We start from the raw sequence: 27,307 nt of genomic DNA, 5'->3' as shown, positions 1-27,307 counted from the left end.
TTCTAAGTGTATTGTCTCATGTAAATGTTTGTCCCGCATCCATCCTCATTTGCATAAACATGACCCTGTGGCCTAAAGAGAGACACCAGGCATCACTGCACCCAACTAGGAAATATTTTTTTAAGCCTGACTTATTGCACCAATAAACAAACACGAGTCTAAGCTAAATTACAGGTGTTGGTCAGCTGTTTTTTAAACTTTGGAAAGAGCAATTCTGATTCTAGATTTATGCTAAGCTAAATTAAGCTACAAACTACCTGACTCTATGTCCACATTTAGCTTCATTATTTACACAGAAACCAAAATGTTGAACTATTCCTCTACAATAAAAAAAGGTGTGTCTTGTTCCTCCTCACCTTCTCTTTGGTGACCAGCTCTCCTTCAGCAGCGAGTTCTCGTATCACACTCGCCATCAGACTGTTGACTGTGTCCGGATCCATGGCCCTGTTCCCCCTCCTCCCTATGAGCTCCTCGTCCTCCTCCATGGCCTCCACTGCTCGCATATTACCTCCAAGGACCTCTCTCAGCTGGGCATGATAAGATTCTCTAAATATAGGGGCACTACCTTCTCTCGGATTGACATCTCTCACTTTTCCCTTCTGTTCTTTAGTCAAGTTCCTATCTGCACGCAGTTTCGGAAAGTCCATACCAGAGAGGAAGCTGGGCCCAGCAACCGGTTGCTGATTGTTTTTGGGCTCTTTTGCAAGATTCTGTGTTGCTGTGGGAGAACATACATGTGTTTCCTAAGTATGAATCAATGACAATCTTTGTTTATTATGCATGACACTGAATACTGTAAAGTTTAGTTACCTGTAGATGTTTGCAATGCAACAGCCTTGAGCTCTGCTGTTGGTTCAGATTGAGTGGGCAAATTCTTAGCTTCCAAGCTATCATACAGAGACATGTACTGCGTGAGAGGAAACTGTTCACAAAACTGCTGGAAATAGCAGCTTTGCAGCTGGTCCATTGATGGAGCAGTCAGGTGGTATCTCTCCATCACCTGAAACACATCAAAAAAAAAAGGCTCATCACTTGGTTTCAATAGGTAGACAGTTGTAATGAGTTTGCGTACTGTAAAAATAAAGGGTGTTTTCTAAAGTAAATGAGTAGGGTAAAAGCATGATGTAGCGTCTAAATGCAGACGACTTACTCAACCCACTAAACAGTACAATTTATCAGTGCCAGAAACTGCAAAATAAAACATTAGTCAGATTTTGGAGTTTTTGATCGTGCATAAACTATTGATCTGTGATGTGCTGTTTTGTCAGAAAATGTTACCAAATCTAAAAAGAAAATTGTTCTTTCCTTAAAATCACTCGATTCTACATGCCTCATTTAAAAATTCACCAAAAACAAATCAGTTGATTGAGAGTTGCTATCAACTCAATATGAGATGGATTGATTACAAGTCAAAAATATCGTTGAATTTTGGCCCCTCTTTTAAAAGATGTGCATACATAATGATCTGTACATTTGTTTTACATCGCTAACCTCCAAGACCCTCTGGTATAGCTTCTGTTGGGTCAATTTCTTAGCTGGCTTGGATGCAGGAAAGAGTGGTGTAACAGGAATGCAAGGGGTGGAGAAGAAAGAGCCAGTGGAAATCACAGAAGAGCCTGTAAGGTTCATCCTTGTTGGTGTGAGTGACCCACAATGAGGGCTGGCATCAGGCTGTGTGACTGCAGCAAGAGGAGCATTGCTCCTATTCTCAGTAAGGGACTCTGGTGTCCGTGGTGTTGCAGGCCTGCTGTCCTCTGTAGCTTTTCTTGACAGCCCAACTTGAGGTTGATTCTGGGGCAGGTGAATCTTATGGAAAACCATGTCCCCCCTCACAACAAGATCTTCCAAAGATCGGACCAGGCGGGAAATACGTTTGTAGCCTAAAGAGGCTGAGGACAGGTTGTGGTGGTATTTCTGGTTGTAGGCTGAAGTCACCTTCTTGAGAGGAAGCCCGTTTGGATGTTCTTTAATCATGTCGACTACATTTTTCAGAATTTTCTCAGTCATTTCATTGTCTTCTGAAGCTTTCGATGATTCCTCATGTCTAGCCGATGCTCCACATGCAGGTCCAGCTACAGCCCGACTTCCACTGCAATGGTCCCTGTGAAACACCACCTCCTGCTCCACAACCAGATCCTCATGCAGAGAAGCCACCAGACTGGCCATGGAATCAAAGTGCAACATAGACAAAGACAGGTTCTTGTGATATGTCTTGTTGTAGTACAGTGCAAGCTTTTTCAGCGGGATCCCATCTGGGTGCTTCTTCACCATGGCCACTATATTTTCCTGGGCCTCCTCCATTGTGATTAATGCTATGAGGGGAGAAAAAAGATCACCATTAATGGATCACGCTGCAAATTAGTTTGCCATTAGTCTAACAAAGTCATACAATGGTGTGTACGAAATGAGCAGTCAGTGGATTGGGGCAATTTAGCAGCTAGCATTTGTTTACTGTAAGAAGGAGAAACCGTAGCACAGATATGGCAAGAATATATTTGCAGTAAACGGGGGAGATGATTCCTCAAAGTTTATTTTTTTAACTGTAAAATGTCCACTTGATACAGAAATGTCTGGTACTGCTTTTTTCAAAATGAATATTGTCCAGTATTTTAATTTATTTCTCTCTCTTTTCTCTTAATATTGTATGTATTAGCCTGGCTTTGGTGTCAACACTTTTTGTCAAAGATTCTTATGCAATTCTTTAGTTGCAATAAAACACAACACACATTAAAGCTGACCCAGCAGCCAGCATTAAAGCTCTTAGAAAACATTGTACACTTCCTGCCCAGCCCTAAATAACAGACAAAATTAGCAACTAGTTGATGGTAGCAAACGATTTGACTACAACAGTCAAATCAGGCAACCAGTGGTTGCTAGGTAATAGGTGCCTTTCTACCTCTGTTTAAGAAACACGTAGTTTCAAACAGGCCTATGTTTTGTATGTTTGTGTTCCATTCCATGTAACCATGGTCCTGAGTCAATAAAAATGCAATTTCAATCCATAAAAACAAAACAGAGAACAAATAGAAGAGTGATTTTTAGATTTACATGCATTAGGTAGCCAAAAGTCAACACTGCCCCACAATATTAGCGGCAAAAAAAGCAGTTATTACTTTATTGTTGATAATGTGAGTTACTGCCTGTGTTGTGAATAAACCTTGCTAACAACTCAAAAACAAATCAGTTTTTTCATGTTTAAGGAATTTAAACATATTTTCTTAAAAAATTAACAAAAATGCCAATCTCAGTGCACCAATGTCTGATTAAAATATTACATTTATGAGTTTCAACTCAACCCCGAATTTTGTCTCAAGACATTTTAATATAATAAATGCAGCATTTAACTACCAAATCTTCCGATTTGGTTGCTGAAATATGTGATTGGAAATAAGACTAATAATCTATTCATGGTAAAGTCCAACCGACACATCAGCTAATATTATTTGCTGATATTGGCTTATTACAAATAGAGGGGTATCAAAATATATGTTTTCCAAAAACACCAATATTAAAACATACTATTTGCAGAGCTTTTTTTTTTTTTTTTTTTTTTTTACAATATTCTCAGCACTGTCTGCAGCAAATGTAGCAGAGTGTGCGTCACAGCTGAGTGGAGTCAAACAACGTCTTAATGGTCAGTCTCTAACGTAAAAAACCCTTAGAAGAAAGATAATGAACAATGGCCAACTATTTTCCGCATTAAATATATCTATGAAAAAAATCAATATCAGAATGTTTCACTTGCTAAATTCAGTCTCTACACTGATCCCAAAAAGCCAGTATCAGTTGCCATTTAATTTGAAAAGTTTTGATACACAACAGATGCAATATCCAATACTATGAACATATTTTAACCAGTACTCAGAATGTGCTGTGAATTAATACCCAGCCCCAGCTATTATTCTTGGCAACACTGACAAATAATAAACTTGCAACATTGCGTCAGAGGGCTCAAACAAATCCTTCACCTCTACCAGATTAAACTCCCTCTCTTTAAGAACAAGCAGACAAGAAAGCAGAGTGACATGTAGAGCTCATTAACTAATAAGGTGAAATATTTTCTCTTCCACAAGAACACACAAAATAGCATTAGTTTGACAATTTGTTTACGACTATCTGTACAATGCCGATAGCAGAAAATATAATATTTGCACTGACATGATTATGTATGATACTGCACAAACATTAAAAAATATTTATATCAAGACACATAAACTACAGCGGAAAGTTGCTTGAAGCTATCTTACCTAAACTTTCAAATAACAAGACATGCAGTCCAACTCCCCCAGAAGAAACACTGTATGTGAAACAGCAAGTTTCCTTTCTCTCTTATATACTCCTCCCTCCCTCCTCCCCTGCTGTGTTTCATTCTAAGCAAACAGAAACGAAACTGAAAGTAACTGGCATCATCATTAAACAGAGCCACACTCAAATTACTGTAAATGGTGTCACCACACACAGGTAAAGCAGGATAAGGAAGAAACCACAAAGCAGACTAAGGCAGCTGGGTGTGGAAGAGCAGCACACAGACAATCTTTCATGACCTACAGTACAATAAACCTATTTGTCTGAGGCACTGCTTCATGTAAATACCTGTTTATATTTTAAAAGTAATCCAACAAGGCACAGTGTTAATAAAGACTCATTATAGACTAGATAGCATGGTAATAAAAGTAAGCACAACAGGTTTGCAAATGACAAAACAGGAGGGGAACCAGATAGAGGAGTAAATGAGGAAGGAAGAATAAAGAAACAGTGGCTCTAAGTTTCACATTCCTGGCTTGCTGCAGCTGGTATGTAATACACCACGTGACCTGATTTAAATGCCCAGCTGGTTTGTCATTCTAAAAGCAAACCTTTCCAAGGAAATGAAACTGAGGGTAGGAAAGTAAATCTGTCAATTTGTGAATAACTGTGAGGTTATTTAACAAGGTCACATCACCACACCCACTACATCTTTTGGTAATCTAACCAGAATTGCTGACTGACTGAAGAATTTTCAGCACAATATTTACCTTTGAACATTCCATTCTCTCACATTTCCTCCTGCTTACCAGTGACAGTAAAACATGGAGTAAGTAAACAAGCATGAGTGCACGGCAAAATCCATGATGCTGCTGAACCTGACTTCTTCCAGGATCTAATTCACTTTTTAGCTCTGTCTTAAACTCAGCTAGATGGCAGTGGCATTTGTTAGTGCACTGCTTAGATTAAGGAAAAACCTTAAAACACAAGTGGTAAAAAAGAAACCAATGACAATATTGCTCAGTGCATCAAATCCCTTGTCTCTATTGGGAGTTCAGGCGTTAAGAGTAGCATATGATGACGGGGACACAAAAGCAAGCAATGACAGCCAAAGAGCATCAGGCCACTGTCTAATTCATCTTAGAAGGCCGAGTACTGGTCAGTCCAAACATTACAGCCTGGCAAGTCATCTTCACATTTAATAGCTGAGTGCGACTAGAAGTAAAATTACCAATGCTGACAACATCAAGCCATAATTACATTGTGACTGGTCAGAAATTTTATTCAAGATATTTATAATGTTGTTCTGACAGTCTGTGACATACATAATTCAGTACTAAGCAGTAACAGTAAGAGTTAGCAGAAATGTCACATAGGTTGTGTATGATGCTGCTCATGCAAGGCTCCTCATTGGATATTGGTCGAGACAAACATTTGAATAGTGGTTGCAGAAATATCAGTTGCAGTGGTGTATTAGATCTTTAGAAAACACAGTGGAAAAAGGAAGAGTTCATCATCAAGGAAGATGTGATGAATTCCCTCCATAGGAAGAGCGTTCTTTTAGACCAGGAAGACCTAGATGATGGATATCTGTCAATACATATCCAGTATAACTGTGTTATGTTAAAAGGGCTTGCCAGAATTATCACTAGTCAGAATGAAAGTGGAGATATCAGAAACTGGAATACAACTAGTCATGATTCAGTATTCTGAAACACAGAGAGGTTTCCACCTACAGTGCCCTGAGGTCAAACAGGAACAACTGTGTCAAAAATACATTTTTGTCATACTACAGTTCTCTCCCTTAAAATAAGACTATCATTGAAATTCCCCGCTTATGATACTGTGCAAATATCATGTACAATGATGAGGACAAGGTGCTTCAGAATTAAACCTGACTGGCACAAAGAATGTTGATAGCAAAAGGAGCTTTACAGGAAACCTGGTAGACTTTCAAAACAACTGCCGAGACAAGACACGTGTATCTGGCACACAAACGAGTCCAACTTTTTAGAGTTTGAAACACCCGATTCCGACAAACTACATGCTAGCAAAACTTTAAGATTTCGCAACACTGAATAACTAAAAAGAAGACTCTTCAGCTACCTGTTATCATAGCAGTAGCCCTTTGTTTGCAGTTGTCGGCTCTGTGTCTTTGCCTTCATGCATCATCCTTAGTCTGTGATGAGGGATTAACAGAGGACCAGCTAGCAGACCTGCTATGCCCAGCTAACGTTAGCAAATAATACCAGAAGTATTATGATTTAACCTCAAAATAATTGTATTAGTCGGTCGGTGAAGAGCAGTAAAATGTCCAGTGTCACAGCACCTGTGTTCCGGAAACTTAATATTGCTGCAATTAAATACAATGTGTGGAAAAAAATCGGAATCGAAACTCATAAGGCGGTAACATTTTAGCCGTTTTCCTAGCTAACGTCGGTGCTGCATTCAAGTCGCACGACGAAAATAGTAAATATGAGAAATTGCTGATATACTGCATAGTACTAACTGCAATGAAATGTCACTCCGTAACATCTCTTAACTATGCTTGTTTTCAGGAAGTAATAGTACTTTTTTTGCACCCATACACACAGCTAAACTATCAAGATTTCAGAGAGATTCTAGTTGAAAATAAAATCAGACGGTTTTTCTACTTGATACTCCGAATGCAGCTTCGTGTTAAAAGATGACAGCCTTTGATTAAGAGCTGCAAGCTGACAAATTTATCTGCACATCTTCTCAGCATTACAGCACTTCAGCCAAGGTAATGGTCTCTGTAAGAGAAAAGTATAAATATCTCAGAGAAACGTTTAATTCAAATTGTAAGTTAATTGGCAGTTGAATTCCTTTACTAAGAATATTTCTATTGTGGTATCTGTCCTGAGACGTGTTAATTACTGCATGTTCTGGAATGTGTAGATAGTTTATTGCTGAGAGGGGCTCCTATATGCCAGACCTTGAATATTAGAATTTTGTTTTATTAGAAGGGTTCGGTCACCAACGGAAGAACATAGGTTGAGGCTTTACAAGCAACCATAAACCTATATAAGTGAACTCAGAAAGTTATTTCACAAGGTTCATATTGGCTGAATCGTCCCCAGCAAGCTCTGTCTGATCGATGCTGGTCTCCTTTGTAATAAACTTATTATGAAGCAAGTCAGTGTCAACGGGTGTTTCTTCTTCACCTGCACATCATTAATGTCTGAGAAACTACACTATTTCTCCATCACATCTGCTTCCACAAACCCTATGATTGTGAAGCAGAAAGTGTTTTATTTTTCTGCAGATCCATGTTTGATGATTTTCATCTTGTTGTGGTAAACTGCACAAAAGTAGTTATCTTCTGCCTCAACTGCAGCTGGATGGATTGCTATTGCATTTGGTACAGATATCTAAATGCTCGAACAATACATCCTTATAATTTTTGATGATTTTTTGAGAAAAAAAGTGATTTAATAATAATATTGGCTGCTTTGGGCTACTTGTGCCAACGTTTACACTTACTTAGTCCCTCATACAGTGCTCTCTGTCTCCACTTTGTTTTCAAATTAGCTGAATGGACATGACTCAAACATGCTGTTTGTGAAGGCCCCTGAGGTCATCTTTCAGGCTGGCCTAGTTTTAACCTATATATCTTTGGGCTCTGCTGGTTGCTTAGTGTGGTCAGCATCACTTACAGTGGCCCTGGATTACTTAGGTACAGTCTAATCGCTCACCTTGCTTCTCTCCACAGACACCTCACAAATGGGTTTGGTTATGTTCCTATATTTTTTATGCTTTGGCTTCCTCAATTCCATGTCATACTTAAGTCTGGCTTCCATTTTGTTTAATTTGACTTAAAAGATATATATTTTAATTGTAATTCCCGGTGTGTCTTCCTTTAGTTGTGGCCACACATCATAACACTGTTATATGAGAAAAAATATCATGACAAAAAAGTGTACAAATAATAAATAAAATCAAAAAGATAGCATATGCAGCTCGTGGTATTAATGCCTTACATTTGTCTGTAACCATCAGTGAATATGTTTAATTTCACTTTGGTGAGATCAAGAGAACACAGAGAAAGAGCTATATAGTATTTCAGCGCAGTCCAGCAGAGACCTATGGAGGACTAAAAGTGCCAAAATTAAATAAATAAATACATCATTAAATAATTAATTAAATATGTCATTAATTAATTAAAATTGGAATTAAATATTTCATTAATTAATTAAAATTGGAATTAAATACTTAAATGTGTTATTAAATAAATATATCATTAAATAATTAAATATGTCATTAATTAATTAAAATTGGAATTAAATATGTCATTAATTAATTAAAATTGGAATTAAATACATAAATGTGTTATTAAATATGTCATTAATTCATTAAAATACCAATTCATTTTAAGTAAAAAACATATTTCATTATTTCACTATTTAATTAATTATTTCATGGTCCTTGTGTTGCAGTGGATCATGAATTTATTTTATCTGTCAACCTCGCCCGTCAAAGTCGGTGGGCGGATCCTAACACCTGATTGGTTACCCTGCACATCAAGTCAAGGCAAATCGATTCCAGATAATGGATTGACGCAGAGCTTGTGAACACATTCCGATACACTGGGTGGCGCTATTCACCTCTACGTTGGTTTGGATACTCAATAAAACAAAACTTTATTAGCAACCGCTAAAGACTCGGTCCTCTTTCCCAAATGTTGATACATGCGGTGCAAGACAAATTTTCCTTTAGCATTTCCTTTAGCATCTACTCGGCGCGCCACGGCTCGTCTCGGTTTAGTTGTTTTTCCATTACATTGAGTACCACCTCATCGTGGGTGGAGTCGTCATAGCACGGTGGCCCGAAAGTCCCTTACCGTCATTTCTGTGCGACACAAACGCAATGCAACAATGTACATGGAGGCGATAGTACACCTGCTGCTCGGTCTGTGGCTTTCTGTCAGATTCAGAGTAATAGAAGAGTCGGAGAAAGCTGAGAGCGGCGAGTCGAAACACTCAGGAGACACACAGGAGAGTTTGGGAGGCGATACAGCAGTATCAAGCTGAAGACAAGAGGATATGAACGAGACGACATATGAGGGTAAGCTAATGCTAGTTCGCTAGCTATCGTGTATCAGTCCTGTGAACGACCCTGTAATGGCTGCAGTTTGTCGCTATTAGGTATTAAAATATGTATGCTGTGTATGTGTTTCAGATGCTCTCTGATGAGACTTCATGGGATTTACCTGAAGCAGCAGCACATGAGCCTGCAGTGGCACAAGGTGTAGAGGAGGAGGGCAGAGATGTACAGGATGCACTGATGCACTACGTGTCATGCAAAGTTATTCTTCTTGTTATACTTCTGTTTTTCTGTCCCCGGACCGCTATTGTTTTCTTTAATGCAATTCTGACAATAAACTTTTGTAGATGTGTCTATGCTATTGTTTGTTCGTGAAGGTTAGCAAGATTAAATAAAAAATTAAACGCCAAAACATTAAAACAGCTGTTTTAAGAAAATTCCAGTTTGATAAATCAGTATTGCTTTGGTGTAATTCAGTCACCAGAATTATGAACCATAAAGGAGTTTGTGTTAAAACATGTTAAATCCCATTAAACACAAATACATTATTAGGGAATATAGAAATGTTTGGTTCAGAATGTTGACTCTTTTCCTACCAGTGTCTTAACAGACAAAATGAAAAGTTATGATGCAATCACATAAGTCACAAAATAGTTTATTAGTCAGCAGCAAAATCAAAACTATTTACAATGTGCAAAGTACAAACTGTGGTGGGCCTCTCCTACAGTGGAGGGCTAAAAGTAAAACTATATACAACTACAGGTGCTGGTCATATAATTAGAATATCATGAAAAAAGTTGTTCATTATTTCAGTAATTCCATTCAAAAAGTGAAACTTGTATATTATACTCATTCATTACACAGAGACTGATATATTTCAAATGTTTATTTCTCTTTGATGATTATACCTGAATACTAACAAAAATCTCAAATTTGGTATCTCTGAAAATTAGAATATTGTAGAAAGGTTCAATATTGAAGACACCTCTAATCAGCTAATTAACTCAAAACACCTGCAAAGGCCTTTAAATGGTCTCTCAGCCTAGTTCTGTAGGCTACACAATCATGGGGAAGACTACTGACCTGACAGTTGTCCAAAAGACAAGCTTTTTCGTGATATTCTAATTATATGACCAGCACTTGTAAATCTCAAGTCTATGGGAGGTGGACTCGCTCACACTCGCCGGCTGCCCACTGCCTACCCAGCTACCCCAGCTGCCCCAGCACACCCAGGAATGACTGGTTGAAGGCAGTATTCTGGGCCAGCTTCATTCTCTCTTGCCTCGCTGAGGAGCAACCAGATGTTCTCATCATGCTGGGCATGACTCCACTCCTCCTCAGCCTGCATCTCCACAAGTACGCTAGGAAGGTCCAATTTTCTGTGGCCCCCTTTCCTCTTGCCTAGACCAAAGACAGAAAAGTGATCAGAGTCAGCTTTAATGGCCAAGTAAGTACACAATATACACAGAATTTGGTTTCGGCTGTTGGTGTCATCCTAGGAATATGGAAGAGAATAATAAAAAATAAACAATAGAAAGAGGAACAGGGAGGAAAAAGAAATAGTAGTAAAATAGAACACAATATAAACAGAAATGTACAGCTAGACTGGAATGTATGAACACATTAGCAAAATGGTAATTGCTATAAACACAGTAGTGGCGATTTTTGTGTACAGGGCACTGTAGTCCAAATGTCCAGGGTGAGTGGGGTCTCTGATGATGTTTTCTGCAGTCCGTACTATGGGCTGTAGTCTGTTTCTGTCCTGCTGTGTGGTTGATCCAGAGGTGCACAGGAAAGATTGGATGACTGCAGTGTAGAACTGGATCAACAGCTCATGTGGCAGGCCATGTCTCCTCAGCTGTCGTAGGAAATACATCCTCTGCTGAGCCTTTTTCAGGAGGTCCTGAGAGATTGTAGTCCCCAGGAGCTGGAAGGACTCCACAGCTATGATGTGATGTGTTTAGCCACCCGTCCATCCATTTTCAATCATGATCATGTCTTTGATACTTTAATAAACTTCTGGCACTCTTCGCTTTAACCAAAGCACAAGCAGTAACTGCTCCACCACAAACAAAAACGACGTGGTGTGAACTTCATTTCATCCTGTGCACATTTTGGAGTTGCTAAGAAGAGCTGTGTTTTCTCATTTTTATGTATATTTTCATTCAGTTTCACAGCTACCTAGTGACTATAAGAAGAATGGTTGCAATACTACACCGCACCAGAACGTAAATTAATTAGAGTGACTTACTTGTTAAATCAATAGAAAATAAATGCAGCTGCATGTGTTCTGTTTATGTGTCACTGTAGCTACATGTAGCTTTCATCAGGCGTTCCTGAGCTGGCTGCTGCACAGTTTGCATTTACACCTGCCTCAATTCTTGGTCATTGGTCTCGTTGTTCTGATCATGCTTGCAGGCATTTACACCTGTAGTAATAATAATACGAAAATCAACCATGCTCTCTGTTTACCGTGTCTTACCGGTGATAAGACGTTGCTGTGACGTGCTGGTGTCGGTGTCCGAGCTGGTGCTGGAGAGGAGACAGGGCAGCCGGGGGCTCCGCGACGGAGGTGGAGTAGGCTTCGCATGTGGAAAGGGATTCTTGAACAGAAATAAACACTCACTCTAAGTACAAGAAAAACACGGCATGCTGACTGAAGTATTAGCTTCTGAGAGCTAAACGTTAGAAACAGCAGCACGAAATACAAGCAGAGCACGGAGTTAGCGCCGATGGCTAACTAGCTATCTTATTGTCTGCTACAGGAGACAACGACGTTACTTTCTAAAAATACTTGTTTGCTTAAAAGAAGGTTGCCACCAATGGAATAAATGATGTATAAGTTTCTTGAAGTCACAAAACACTCACCGTCCTCGAACGTCTCCAACAATGCAGCGGCTGAGTCTCCCTCCTGTTGCTCGCCGGTGCGGTGCCAGTAAATAGCTTCCATTAAACCTCTTCCAACACCTCCTGGTTGACCCACGCCGGCCGTTGTGGTCCTGGGTGGACCGATAGTCACTTTTGAGCTTTTTCAGCTTCTCCCTACACTGCTTCTGTCCTCTTTATATACAGTCTACTGTATATGTGAGCGGCCATCCGCTCAGAGACCTCCTGATAAACTTTCTCCGTCCAGCTCTCTCTGTATTCTTTGGTCCGCCACCAAAGACAAAGTCTCGACCTCTTCATTCACCCACGGTACAGGTCTGGCTGTCACATTAAAATTATGAAGAACAGAGAGTTTCGTGAAGAGCAATGCACACCGTCGCTGTTTACAGTCATTTTTTAATGCAGGATTTTGTTTTCGTGCTGAAGTTGCTCTGTGTCGTCACTCCCTGTCCAATCAGTGGCCTGCACTATGTAAACGCCACATTATCGGCTCATCTCAGCTCGCTGGGAACCTCAGCCGAGAAGGTGCTGAAAATTAGTCCGTATGGAAACGCTCGCAAACAAAGATGAGACGAGCCGTACCGTGCCGAGTAGATGCTTGTGGAATCGCGGCTAAACAAAGACGAGCGGAGCCGTGCCGCGCCGAGTAGGTCCTAAAGGAAAAGCGCTCGACACTCCGAGCATCGCTGCAATTTGACAGGCTGGTAATCCACAAAGAACGTGATGTTCCAGAACTTCCCTCGGTATGCCAAACGCCCTGGTCCCTGTGTGTGCTCCTGTTGCACCCTGGTACCAGAAAACCGGCGGAGTACTTCCTCTAAATTTGCAGTCACTCTACGGTCAACATCTTGGTCGGAAAGTGCGGAAATAACTTCAACAACGTCAATAAATTCCTCTGCTTTACACGCTACATGCTCGCGGTAAGCAGGTCCTGCTTCCACATACTCTGCAAGGTCTAAAATATCTCTCACCAACTCTCTAGAAAGTTCACAGCGACTCTCCTTCTACACAGCCTCCATGTTTAGAAAGACTTCTACTTCCGGTTTCAAGGCAGACAAAAGCAGTGGATTAGACTAGATTCACGTTAGTCCCGCCCACGGACTTTGACGGGCGAGGTTGACAGATAAAATTAATTCATGATCCACTGCAACACAAGGACCATGAAATAATTAATTAAATCGTGAAATAATGAAATATGTTTTTTACTTAAAATAATTGTTATTTTAATAAATTAATGACATATTTAATAACACATTTATGTATTTAATTCCAATTTTAATTAATTAATGACATATTTAATTCCAATTTTAACTAATTAATGACATATTTAATTATTTAATGATATATTTATTTAATAACACATTTAAGTATTTAATTCCAATTTTAATTAATTAATGACATTTAATTCCAATTTTAATTAATTAATGAAATATTTAATTCCAATTTTAATTAATTAATGACATATTTAATTAATTATTTAATAATGTATTTATTTATTTAATTTTGGCACTTTTAGTCCTCCATAGTGAGCAGGATTGACTTGCCAATGCTAAATGCAAGAAGCTGCTGTTAGTGTTTATGAGGTACAACACAGCAGTGCTTTCTGAGAAGGAGAAACTGACAAGCTGAAAAACAATCAACTGTCCGATCACTGCTGGAATAAACCTAGAGCCTCCAGTCCTCAGGGAGACTTTACTGGATCTAGTTCTGCTGTGGATTCCTGCAACAAGAACCATTTAACTGCTAAGATTAGATCAAGCATGTGGTATACACACGCATGAAACCGCTCAGACAAAAAACACACATGCTCACTGATAGAATAAATGCTATCTGCTGAAGTATTCCTTAATGTTTTTACCTTTGTTCCATTGTGCACTATACTAAATATCACTAGTAACATAAACACTGTATTGAATTGATCTCTGTGATTTTATTTCATTCATAAAGGTACAGATTTTTAATGTGGATATTATTTACAATTTTGTAGTGGTTGTTTATGTAAATAAGCACTTCATCTCTAATGAAACAAAATAGAGAAAATCAGTAAATTAACACATTAAAAACTAATTTGTTCAAAAAAAAATCTGTTAAAGACTGTTTAAAAATGTTAATTATTTTGTTAATGTATCCACCTCTCTATCGGTGTACCGGTTGGCACATTCACTTACTGAAAAGTTTTTATTTTTACTATTTACAACAGAGTAGAACAAAACTGAAGACATCAAAACTGACACATTTGGAATTATGTAGTAATCAAAAGTGTTAGATAAACTATGCTCCATATTATATTTAATAAAGCAACTACTGTTTGTTTTAATGACAACTTTCAGACTATTGTTAATATGTCAGCCAGTTACATGAGGAGTTGCACTAAACGTGTCCAATGTGAACTGAACAGATGAAAAAAAATGCTCATTGTAAGATCAGTATAGTATATATAGTAAAACAAATATCATACACAGCAAGTTTCTAAATTCTAAACATTAATATTCCGTTTTTTCACCAAGTTTCTATTAATCCCATACAAACTTGTATTTGACATTTTTCATTTTGTCTTTGTAAACAGCATCAAAGTGTTCTGCTTCTGCTACTGTCAGCTGATTTTTCCAGTCTCCAATTATTCCTGAAACACAGCACAAGAGGAATTAGAATTTATTTGTAGAAAATTGGACTTAGACTTACTTCATTAATCCCTGGAGGGAAATTAAGTTGTTACAGCAGCATGGATATTCAACAAAGGGGTTAACAAGAAGACAACACAGAATATTAGGGTAGGATGTAAAGTCAAAATAAAATAACATAAAGTCAGATAAGATCAAAATATAGAAAATATAGAAAGAAAAAAATTAACAAAATATACAAGAATATGCAAAAGTGATACAGAAATGTGCAAATGAACAGAATGTGCAAATGAGAATGTGCTTAGAAGTGCAAATGACAAAAGGTGCAGATAAGTTTACAGATATAATGAATGGCGTTAGAATGTAAAGTGGTTTCATCAGCAGGCAAAGTGATATGGTTCTTTTGTTATCTGCCAAATGCAGATGCACTGAAAAGTCTTACTGCAGTGGGGAGGACCTCCTGTACCACTCCTTGGAGCAGTAGGATTGTATTAAGCTTGTTTTATGCTTTCCGTGTCCGCGAGGCCCCAATAGTATGTATCTGCAGAGCCGGAGGCTGCACGGAGAGGGCTGCACGGAGAGGGCTGTTTGTTTTATAACGTTTTATTCATTTAACGTTATAAACATTTGTATTTATGCATGTCAGGGAGACATAGAGCTAATTTACCTTTGTGTGTTTGTGCATTTAACTTTTATTTTTATTCAATGTTATTGTATAAAATAAATATAAATATATATCTGCTTCCATAGTTGTCCGTTTGTATTGCCTCTTTCCAACCTTTCAGATTGGGCTATTTGAGATCTTGACACCACAAAGGCCATTACAGATGATTCCATTATTATTTTACCTGATAATTACACAATTTGTCCAAATGCAAACTGTTAAGGAATTGATTCCAGGCTTCTTCATGGAACAGATATTCAGAACTTCGTCATGGACCGTCAAACGATAACCAACAAATTCCCGGCACTTACAGAATACTTCACTTCCGTGTATCGGTGCATACCTCCTTCAGAATAAAAGCATGTCTCGAAACGCAACGAATTTCATGTTGCTTAACACAAGTCTTAGTGCTATTTGGGTGAATTAAACCTTTCAGATCTTAGGTAGTAGGATATGAAGTAGTACTTTGTGTGGAATACTTGATATGGTCCTGAAAGTACAGCCTCCTCCACGTTACTAATTGAAACCCACCTTTCCTGAGGAATTCAGATTTTGTCTGGTCCATGAATTCACGAGGAACTGTAGAGTAGTTGGACATGTTGTTTTGCTTCATGTTCTTGAACAAACATCGATCTGCAATCTTGTCTATCACCTCAGCATCAAGAGATTTCTCCAAGAACTGAGAGATTCTGGCCACAGAGTCCTTCAGGTCCTGCACCACACAGAAACACAGCTCAGCTCTTATTTCTGGATGAGTGTTTATTCCTGTGAGATGCAGATTTTAGAAATGGGTGTAGCATTTTGTGTTTTTCAGACATTGAGGTAGTCTTTGAAGCACTGTAGAAAATCTCACCATTTTCAGCTCCTCATATGAGATGTACATTATATGCTCCTTGTGCTCAGCATTCAGCCAGCTTTTCAAATGGTCAAACCACGAGCCGTACACACCTTAAAGGAAAAAACAATCACATGTATACAAGTTATTACATTTCAGCTGAAGGTTCTTCTCATTAGGTGGGCTGTGTATTATCTTGAAAATAAGATCAGTCAAAACCTTTTCCATTAAGGAACTTCTGGAGGAACTCGCTCTGGTGGCCGGGGTTGACCAAGTGGGAAGCCATCCCATAATAGTGAAAGGCAGATGTAAATACATCTTTGGGGTTCCTCATGACATAGATAACCTGAAACAATGTTGAAACAATTCTTTATTCATTTTTGCTATTTGTGTTAAGATGAAAATGTGCTACAGTAAAAAGGAGAATCAAAATGAAACCTATTTACCCTTGGTTTAGCTTCAAAGAATGATGGAGGCATCATGCTGTAGTGAAAATGTGTAGTTAATAATCGTGGAGATGGCCGATCCTCGAGATTGAGCTCAGAGGCCCGAGTCTCCTCCAGCCAAGGAACACGGTCCCAGTTACACAGACTCTCAACAGAGGCTGGATCTCCTCCACTCATGATCAGAGGTACAATCTCCTGCATCCAAGTCGTACCTGGAGGAAGGACAGCAGAAGTTAAGTTTACCGAAATATGTAGTTCGACATAAAAAAGGATCCCATAATTCCTCACTTGAGGATCAGTTAACAGCTTCTGAAACCAATTAGAGGTCGACAGCCTTTCTTGCCTTAAGTGGTTAGAAACCTTTGATGAGTAGTGTGGAGGTGGTGTGGCAGTGTTAACCTTTATAGTCAGTGAAGAGTAACTTAACATATTTCTTTAATCATTTTAGAGGTATGTGACATGACCTAATCTCCACTACAACTACATATCAGAGGTACAGTACCGGTCAGAAGTTTGGACACAGACTCGTCTTAGGCTTTTGAAGACATCAAAACTGAATTAACACAAATAGAATTGTAAACAGAAAAGTGAAGTAAAAGTAAACTCAGTTTTAATTTTTAGATTTCTCAAAGTAGCCATATTTGTCTTCATGCCGGCTTTGCACACTATTGTCATTACCAGAACCAGATCTGGGTCATCACCTGGAAGGGTTTTCATTTAAGACATGAGTTTTGTCAAATGTTAATTGGTGGAATTCATTGTATCCTTAGGTTACGCGTACACAGGTGCTTTTAATGAGTTTTTTTTCTCCTTCCAACAAAATGCAAAAACAAAATTAAAGCACTGCCAAGTACATGCCATATTAACAGGTAGCAAAAGGCCTAAACCTTAAAACCACAATGGCCAAACAGAAGCCTGAAAGACATGTATTGTTGGTTCCAGCAGGCTACCAATAATGATGTATAAAGAAAGAGGAGTCATAAGCCCAATGGGCAAAACTAGCACCAACACTATTTTGACAATGCCCACCAAACGAACCAAATCGCCTTAGGTAATCTTAGCTGGTAATGGTGAACACTCTCACAAGCTCAAACTCTGATTTTTCTTGTCTTCATGCCCACCATGCAATTAGAATTGCAGAATATCTCCATCTTGGACAAAGTTTTCCAAAAGCCCAGTTTTCAGAGACCTAAAACTGTGTTTGCAGGTGGACGCAAGGGCAAAATGCACAGAAAAATCTGTATTTTGATAATACTTAATGCATTTGAAATGATCTACTCGGCTGTGCCAAGGTAGTAGCAAATATTCTGTTCAGCTACTGTAGTAATGCTTATTATGGCGAGAACTGTCCAGTTTAAACAGCACACCATTACTTTTAGTCATGAAGGTCATTCAGTCTGAAGAATATTTCAAGAACTGTTTCAGTCAAACTAATGACGACTGCCTCTGCTGCAGAGAAAGAAATGACCAGTTAACAGCACCTTAGATTACAGCCAATATCAGATGCTTTCCAGAATTTATGTAGAAGGCTCATCTCAACATCAAGTATTGAGGAGCCATGAATCTGCAAAGGTGTTATCAAAGCAAGAGATTTCGACTTCAAAGAATTTCAAAGACATACAAATTTTGACACACAATGTGTCCTTAAGACTATAATCATTAGTCAGTCCTTGGTCTCTTGATTCTTCTGTTTTCCAGTCGTAGACCACAGAATGTAAGTTCTTTAGTTGTGTTCATGCTTGTGCAATGATTTTTTTGACAGCTGTCAGTCTACCTTTTACCATTTTTAAGTTAGACTGAATCTTTACATCTTGTATCCTATTATTCCCACCCCCTTCATCCCCACTCTCACCCAACTGATCGAGGCAGATGGTTGCCTTCCCTGAGCCTGGTTCTGTCAGGGTTTTTAAAAATTTTTCTTCCCGTTAAGAGATTTTTATTTTGGGTTCTTTCCCACCATCACCGACTGCTTGCTCACAGGAAATCCAAAGGGAACTTTGGATTATTCTGTTCCTTGTTTAAAATATGAAAACTCCTATGAGATGACATATGTTGTGAACTGCTGCTATATAGAAATTGAATTGAATCTGTAAATACATGACCTATTACCAACATGGTACTATCTCCCTGTTGAGTGGCATACTAATACCAAAAAAAAATTAGAAGGAAACCAAAAAACACCCATGTGGGCTCCAACACATAGCTTGATGCTTGCAGTTTCGTTCTATACTCAAGAAAAAACTCACATTAAAGACAAAAGCTTCAATGAGTAGGTGTAGTACTGTAAATACAAATGTGCTTTTTGCTAGACTATAGTCACGTGTTTTAAATCATTGAACAAATGTGGCAAGCACCCTACAGTTGCGATAACTGTAGTGGAATAAAAAAAAAAAAAAAACACAATATTTCTCTGAATTGTCATAGAGTACAATTAGAATTGGAAAGTGGCAGGAGATGCAAGTAATAAAGTTCCAGGACATCAAAATTCTGCTTCATTCATCAAGTACTGAAGTAAATAGAAAGACATTGATTAGTAAATATATTGAATATTTGAAAAACACAAGTGAGCTTTTGCAGCATCAAAAACCTTTCTGAAAGGCAAAACTACTGTCAAAATTAATACAAGTTACAAGAGGCTGGAGGAAGCTGAGAAAAAAGGGTGAGTCCTTTCCCAGATCATGGGTTTAAACATGTACCTGAGCAAGTAGAAAATCAGTTGTTTTGAAATCGTTAGAGATTGAAACATAATACATTCACGCCACTAATTGTAATTCACAGCTCTCCCCTGTATTATATTACATTGACTGCTTTAAATACTAAAATGTTTTGTATTGCATACTTATTTGTGCTCATAGTTGTGTGATAATTGTCAAGTTATGTCATACATAGTGTTCGAAATGCAAAGAAGAAGTCCTATAGCCTTGTTTAAGGACAGTCATAATAAGTCCTATTATGATCACAGTTAAGATAGTTCAAAATAAAGAATTCATGCTTACCTGACTTTGGATATGTTGTAATGAGGATGTCATCTGGCCGAAAGGAGAACTCCTCAAAGTATTTCAGACTCTGTGGAGTGTGCAGATGTGCCGGTACATATATTCCCTTGTAAACTGTGTATAACTCTGCCTCAGTCATTGTTCAGAATAGAAAGGAAAAGTCTTCCAGAATTGGAAATGAGACAGGCACAGGTATCCGTGGACCTTGTTGAAGCATTTATACACTCACACATCCCGACTGTAACAAAACTGGTTTAAACTGAGATACAGTCTTGGGCGGGACAAGACAAGTTAACCTATGGCTCACAGCCCAATTCACACACACTCACAAGGTAAAGTGTTTTACAGATAAGACAAAAGAACATAGAAACATGAGGAGTGATGAGATTTTAAATTTTTTGTAGGTAACGCCAAATCACAAGTTATCTCAGGAAAATGTATATAGTAAGGTCATAATCTCACTATCTTACAGAGGGAGTCACAACAACTCCACCCTTCTAAAAGCACTATGCAGCAGTAGGGAGAAAAAAACTGGTAGAACCAGATTCAGTGGGACAGGAATGTGCCTTAACCCTCTTGTGGTGTTCATGTTTTTGTTACACAGCCAGTGTTCACGGGTCTGGTGGACTCATTGCATTTTGGGGTTTTCAATTCAACGCAATCAAATAATTTTATGTTAAAATACTCAACAGATGCTTTCCTCAGTCCAAATACAAGCAATATAAACAACATAAATGGTAAATATTTGCTCTTTACCTTTGTTAGATCACATTTATGAATTAAAGTGCTACTCGTTTTTTGTTTGTTTCATTGATAAAATGTAATAAAAAAAGGAAATCAATTCTAATCACAGTGAGAGTAGAAAAAATAAACACATTTACAAATGAAGGAAGGTTTTTCATAACTAATGACTTGTTTTTTTTTGAACTTCATTAGAAATTTAACCCATTCAGGTCAATTTATGCAACACAAGCTGGACACGTACAGTAACCATGTCAGTCAAGACAACACATCAGCCCCATTGAACACATTGTCTTTTCATGCCAGCCTATATGTGTGGGGCAGAGTTATACTGTGTGTGTGCTGCATATGTACTTCTTGTACTTGATGCAAGTGGCATCACAGACAGCCCAGATCTTTATACCATATTTTGCAGATTTAGGTGGTATATACTGTCTGAAGGGGGAAGCGGCCCCAAAATGGCATCAGCTGCTCATCATAGTGACATTAGGCCCAGGGTTGTAAAACAGTGGGAGGCGGTGCACCCACTTGTCCCACACTGTCCTGATGGCAGCTAGCTTGTCTCTGCTATCAAAGTGGTCTGTCGTCTTGGCTATCAAACCGGAAGATCCTGGAAATTATGTGGAAGTTTTCCAGAGACACTGTTGCACAGAAAAGTTCTCTGCCAGTTTCTGCATCCCAGAGGGATTCTGTGGATTCTCCTTTAGACCTGAGAACTCCAGCAAGGATAGGAACCCCAAAATAAACATGTAAATGGGTTTGGTCTATCTCCCTCCACCTCTCTCCAAAAACACGTCTTCCTTCTAAATTAGTGCAATCCAGAATAATTTTCTGGATGGAATCCATCATGAAAAGCTCAAAAGAAGACTTGATATTCTCCACGTGAGTAACTGCCATGCGTGTTGGTTCTGGTTACATCCTTATCACCTTGGCAGCCATGCGGAGTGGCCCATTTCTTGGGCAAGAAGACCATTCAATTTTATCATTTACTGACATCCATATTTCTTCACTTGCTAGCTGCTGATGGGCTTGTTCTGGTCCTGGGACTGGCTGGTCCTGGACTGGCTGCTGATGGACTGGTCCTGTGGCTCATCTTTGTTTTGGAGCTAGCTGATGCTCAATCTCATTCTCTTCTTCAAAGTCACTGTCAGACCCTGATTTTTCAGAAATGTGATCCTCAGATTCTGAAATCTCTTCCTCTACGTCGTCATGAAATGCTTCCCTCTCTTCCAAAATCAGTTGCAAGGCCCTCTGACCAGAGAATCTTTTGGCCATCTTGATCAGTTGTAATAAGGAATCACACTGGCAAAGCTATATTTATTGTGTCCCGGCCCCAGTTTGCAGTATGAGGAAATAAAAATTTGTTCCTGAAAGAGAGAGGGTGTTGGTGCTTGAATTTTACAACAATGCTGCAACCCTTTGTGGGAACAGCAGGAGGCACAATTCCAATATTGTCACACAAACACACATGCGCGCGCGCGCACACACACACACACACACACACACACACACACACACACACACACACACACACACACACACACACACACACACACACACACACACACACGCACACAGAGTGAGAGAGAGGCCCAGAAAGGAGGAGGACAGAGTGAAGGTACACAGAACCTAAAATTTACACACTTTCATTGGCTCTGGGTCCAGTGGACCCGAACATATAAATGTGTCCGGGGGGTGTACGGTGTGCAGTCATTGAAAATGTGTTGTGATATATGTTCTTCACAGGAAATGAGCCAAGGCCAATGAGTCTGAGTTTGAAATAAAAAATTATTGTATTACTTTTCTTTGATACAAAAATGAAAACGGGTCCCACAGACCCGAACACCGTACAAGGGTTAATCAGTTAAAGGTCAACCAGAAAGAAAAAAACAGTCAACACTAAGTAGGTCCATATTGTATCTGCAGAGAAGTACAGGAAGAGAGAGGACGGAGATGGCAGAACTACGGGAGAGAGAAAACACAAAGTTAATTTTAAATGCATGGGCAGTCAAAGAGAGGAGAGTAGGGGAGATTGGTGTGTCATAAAGGTGGGGATATACTTTCCACCTACGCAAGGGTCCGCCAAGTTTCCATGGACGTCAAGCCCAAACTTTCTGACCATGCAGAAGCTACACTACAATGGCAGTAGAGTGCAGAACATGGAGATGCAATCTAATGTACATGTATACAACCAAGTCCTCCAAGCAGACTGGAGAGTAACAACACCAATCAGTTGTAGTGTCTGTAGCTGTCTGTATGCACATCCCCAAGAGTATAATTAAGGCTTAACAGGTCCTCCAGTAGTGAGAGGCCTCTTGCAGCATAACTACAGATGGTCCAGATACAGCAGATCAGGTGACAAAATGTCAGGCCTGCCTCGGCAGGCTCTGGCTAGGGCTCCTCCCTCCTCTGGTTTGTTTCCTTTTTAGGTTTTGTGTACGGTGGCAGCGGCGGCAGGTGCGAGCAATCTGGTGAATCTGCTGAAACAGGAACAGGTGTGCCAGGACCAATCGGTCATCGTCCTCTACACCATTTATTGGGACTCCAGTCATCAGTTCGACGCCGGATCGTGAATGCTCACAGTCAGTCTGTCACTCGTTCTCTCTAGCCTAAGCTTATAGGATTTTTGTCTTTTAGTAATTTTGCCTCTGCTCCTTTCAGTTCGGACCCCACCTGCTCTGCTGACTGGGCCATCTTGGCCGACTGGACTCGTCAACGCCTCTGCGTTCCAAGCCGACTTCGGGATCAACTCCGTCCCTCTTCAGCCCTCCGTCCAAACCTCCATCTGCTGTCGCTGCCGAAACCACCAGCTCCTGCCCCAGCCCATTAGCACCCAAGCCGACAGTACGGCCTCAAACATGAGCAGGTTCTAGTTCTGTTTTTAGAGTACGTTTTGTCATAGGCCCCGGCTTGTTTGTGGTACTGGCTAATTGATTCACCCGGTACTTTTGTTATTCGCTCTAGGTTATAGTGTAGTGATAGGTTATAGTATAGTGATTGCGAACTTCGTTTTTAGTGAGCTACGTGTTTTCATAGTCTCGAGTTCCACTTTAGTTTGAGATTTCTTAGTTATAGTTCAGCCTCTGTACGTAGTGATCATAGTTGCGCTTTCGCCTCAAGTATCCTTAGTTTGTGTTCTTAGGTGCTCAACTAATCTTCAGCCCTAGCTATTTTAGTTGTGAACTCTCCTGCCCAGGTTGTGCCTGCCGTGGGTCAGTTCTTTGTGTTCTCGAGTTTTCCTGTAGTTCGTACCGCCCGCCATTAGGGGCACTCTAGCTCTGAAGTAGAGTTATTGTATCTGGTCCCTTTCTGGATACTAGACCTTAGGGAATTGTAGTCCCAGTCACCTTTTGTTATAATAATAAATCATTGTTAGCACCTGCTGTCTCTTTCTCTTTTCCTGCGCCTGAGCCTTAAAGAAAACCCGTAACCCAAAAACCACCTCAAAACAGTTTGCTTTTAAGTATTCTTGTTTCTAGGGTAGCGACTGATGATGAAATAGCACATCGATTTTCTACAGTCATGTCCTAATATTAACCCTTCATTCCATTACCCATTTGTTATTTATGGATCATGATACCTTTTGTTGTCTACCAGACTCCTTTATTCAATCACCTCTTGTTCTTTTTCTCTTACCCTCTCTCACTGATTAGCAACTATGCGCATACCAACCACTATTAACTTTGGTATTTATATACAGCCCCTCCCTACCCTCTGACCATCGCTTTAAAATGTGTACTCTGCAAATGTTTGGGGTTGGCTTACCTTTGCAGACTGTGTTGGTAAACCCACTGCATAACAGAATACTAGTACACAACTCATTACAGCAAACTTCAGAGGACACAGAGTGAATTTCCTTCAACACAGATAAATGGCTTATGTCTTTTCTGAAGCACTTTTCCTTGACCTGAAGAGAAAACATCACAAGTCATAGATGTGAAGGAGATTCATGCAGACTGAAGTAAATACAAACATCTTGGTAAGAGAATCCAACAGCACTCATACTAAGACATGTAATCATACACCAGTGATTCAGGTCTGCCACAGAGGGAGCATTGCTTTGAATGTTGCTGCTGACTGTAGGTTGGCATCATCTCCTTCCTTTCATAAAGGATAAAAAAAATGCTAAAGCCAAGTCTTTTATTTGCCACATGGAGCATTATTTGGCACTACAATTTAACCCTGCCAATTTAGATATTGAGGTTTATATTATTAAAGTGTTAATGGTGTGATTTTACCTGAGTAATAACAAATTAGGGATTAAAACCCTACAAAAATGATATAAAATACTTCTTTACCTGACTGCAACATATACAGTTGCAAGAAAAAGTATGTGAATCATTTGGGATTACTTGGATTTCTGCATAAATGGATGCTAATCTTCATCTGAGTCACAACAATAGACAAACACAGTCTGCTTTAACTAATACCATACATAAAATTATGTTTTCATGTTTTTTATGGAATACAACATGTAAACATTCACAGTGCAGAATGGAAAAAGTATGTGAACCCCTGGGCTAATGACTTCTCCAAGAGCTAATTGCAGCCAGGAGTCAGCCAACCTGGAGTCCAATCAATTTGATGAGATTGAAGGTGTTGGTTAAAGCTACTCTGCCCTATAAAAAAAAAAAAACAAAAAACACACACACCAGTTCCGAGTGTTACGGTTTCCAAGAGGCTCAGGCGCAGGAAATGAGATGACAGACAGGAGTATAAAGAATCAAGAATTTTACAGATGTTAACAGAATAGGACTACAAAACCCAACTGGAAGACTACAACCGGAAATGCCAAATAAAACTAGATCCTACAGACACAGGCTGACTCAGGAAGACCACTAGCAGGCGGGTGGAATAATTACATTAAGTAGAATACGCTAGCTCATGGAGGTTAAAACCCAGGCAAGAAAGATACAGAGAAATACATGAGTAATAAGAAACAAAGTTACGAATACTAACTTGTAAGCTATGCAAGAATACAACAACTAGTAGACTAAACTACAGGTTTGTGACAGGAGACGCCAGTGACAGTGAATGGTACAGGTGAGTGAATCCAAGTTGAGTTGCCAGCACAGGTGGAGGGAATATGGTTACAGGTGTTTGAGCCACGGAGTCGGAGGAACCAGGTGGAACGGAGCAGGAGCAGATGGAATCCAGATTGGAAGAGAACAAAGACAAAATTACCAAGAGTTCCAAAAGGTTTCAGCGGCTGGAAAGAACAGTGCAGAGAACTGACTACTGATAGAATCACGGTCCAGCATGGAATGGTGAGTGGCGTCTGATTTTATTGCAGCAGGAGTGGCTCTTGATTGGATGCGTTCCACCTGCTCCTGCATCGGCTGATGCTGATTGCTGATCACAATCACCTGCCGCTGCAGCCTCTGTGCCAAGCACACCTAGGAGAAAAAGAAAGGGTGGGGGAAGGGGAGAGCACTATCTAGGCCTCAGCAGCAGGCCTGACACTGAGTTTGCTGTTCTCAAGAAGCATTGCCTTATGTGAACCATGCCTCGCACAAAAGAGCTCTCAGAAAACCTACGATTAAGAATTGTTGACTTGCATGAAGCTGGAAATGGTTACCAAAGTATCTCGAAAAGCCTTGATGTTCATGTGTCCATGGTAAGACAGACTGTCTGCAAATGGAGAAAGTTCAGCACTGTTGCTACTCTCCCTAGGCATAGTCATCCTGAAGATGACTGCAAGAGCACAGCATAGAATGCTCAGTGAGGTGAAGAAGAATCCTAGAATGTCAGCTAAGGACTTACAGAAATCTCTGCCACATGTTAACATTTTTGTCGACAAATCTACAATAAGTAAAGCATTAAACAAGAATGCAGTTCATGGGAGGACACCAGAGGAAGCCACTGCAGTCCCAAAAAAACAAACATTGTTTCCATGTTTGAAGTTTGGAAAAGAGCACCTGGATATTTCACAGCACTACTATCAAAATATTCTGTGGACAGATGAAACCAAAAATTTAGTTGTTTGGAAGGAGCATGCAATGTGTGGAGGGGAAAAAAAGGCACAGTACACCAGCATCAAAACTGTGAAATATAGGGAAGGGTGCATCATGGTTTGAGGAGGCTTTGCTGCCTTAGGGGCTGGACGAATTCCTGTCAGACAAAAATGAATTCCCAAGTTTATCAAGACATTTTGCAGGAAAACGTAAGACCATCTGTCCGCCAACTGAAGCTCAACAGAGGATGGGTGATGCAACAGGACAACGAGCTAAACCATAGAAATAAATCAACAACAGATTGGCTTCAACAAAAGAAAATACACTTTCTGCAGTGCCTAGTCAGAGTCCTCACCTCAACCCGATTGAGATGCTGTGCCATGACCTCAAGAGAGCGATTCACACTTGACATCCCAAGAATATTGCTGAACTGAAACAGTTTTGTAAAGAGGAATGGTCCAGAATTCCTCCTGACTGTTGTGCAGGTTTGATCTGCAACTACAGTAAACATTTGGTTGAGGTTCTTGCTACTAAAGAAGGGTCAACCAGTTATTAAATCCAAAGGCTCACATTTTTTCCACCCTGCTCTGTGAATGTTTACATGTTGTGTTCAGTAAAAACATTAAAACATCATTTTTGCGTGGTATTACTTGAAGCAGACTGTTTGTCCCTTGTTGTGACTTAGATGACAATCAGAATACATTTTATGATCAATTCATGCAGAAATCCAAGCAATCCCAAAGGGTTCACATACTTTTTCCCTTTGCAACTGTATAACCCTAATTACAGAACTTAATGTTACTAATATTAAGACCTTAGAGCATAACTATGGAGATTAATCTGACTCATTTCTTT

General features: G+C 39.5%; 2 protein-coding genes and 2 long non-coding RNA genes across 8 annotated transcripts in view; 2 read left to right on the top strand and 2 right to left on the bottom strand.

Annotated features, from left to right (window-relative positions):
• wu:fj29h11 (uncharacterized) overlaps window positions 1-6,688 on the bottom strand; it is a 68,908-nt gene extending 62,220 nt beyond the window's left edge. For 3 of the 5 annotated variants that reach the window (XM_023272845.3, XM_023272847.3, XM_055004709.1), the window contains exons 1-4: window positions 6,352-6,688; window positions 1,492-2,312; window positions 811-1,000; window positions 357-718 (exon numbers count right to left, since the gene is read on the bottom strand). In XM_023272845.3, coding sequence (XP_023128613.2) covers window positions 357-718; window positions 811-1,000; window positions 1,492-2,312; window positions 6,352-6,361 — 1,383 coding nt within the window. In that variant the 5' untranslated portion in view covers window positions 6,362-6,688. Of the gene's footprint in view, window positions 1-356; window positions 719-810; window positions 1,001-1,491; window positions 2,313-4,247; window positions 4,372-6,351 lie in introns of those variants that run through there. The other 2 variants (XM_055004708.1, XM_023272848.3) reach the window with 2 other exon arrangements.
• Window positions 6,689-8,384: 1,696 nt separating this feature from the next.
• On the top strand, window positions 8,385-9,661 carry LOC129347422 (uncharacterized). Its single transcript, XR_008599526.1, has 2 exons — window positions 8,385-9,330; window positions 9,445-9,661. It is a non-coding gene; the product is annotated as an uncharacterized LOC129347422 (long non-coding RNA).
• Window positions 9,662-14,105: 4,444 nt separating this feature from the next.
• On the bottom strand, window positions 14,106-20,177 carry LOC111570215 (sulfotransferase 2B1-like). The gene is made up of 6 exons (XM_023272851.3): window positions 19,758-20,177; window positions 16,762-16,973; window positions 16,535-16,661; window positions 16,334-16,428; window positions 16,012-16,192; window positions 14,106-14,818 (listed from the first exon to the last, which is right to left on the bottom strand). The coding sequence occupies exons 1-6, from the start codon at window positions 19,894-19,896 to the stop codon at window positions 14,709-14,711; spliced, it is 864 nt and encodes a 287-aa protein (XP_023128619.2). The 5' UTR covers window positions 19,897-20,177; the 3' UTR covers window positions 14,106-14,708.
• A 2,353-nt stretch (window positions 20,178-22,530) lies between these two features.
• On the top strand, window positions 22,531-27,085 carry LOC129347423 (uncharacterized). The gene is made up of 2 exons (XR_008599527.1): window positions 22,531-23,080; window positions 23,160-27,085. It is a non-coding gene; the product is annotated as an uncharacterized LOC129347423 (long non-coding RNA).
• The last annotated feature ends 222 nt before the right edge of the window (window positions 27,086-27,307 follow it).

The sequence above is a fragment of the Amphiprion ocellaris genome, chromosome 18 (assembly GCF_022539595.1).
Source record: "Amphiprion ocellaris isolate individual 3 ecotype Okinawa chromosome 18, ASM2253959v1, whole genome shotgun sequence".
Taxonomy (NCBI): domain Eukaryota; kingdom Metazoa; phylum Chordata; class Actinopteri; family Pomacentridae; genus Amphiprion; species Amphiprion ocellaris.
The sequence above is the reverse complement of the archived record's forward strand: the minus strand, read 5'-3'. Positions and strand labels throughout refer to the sequence as shown.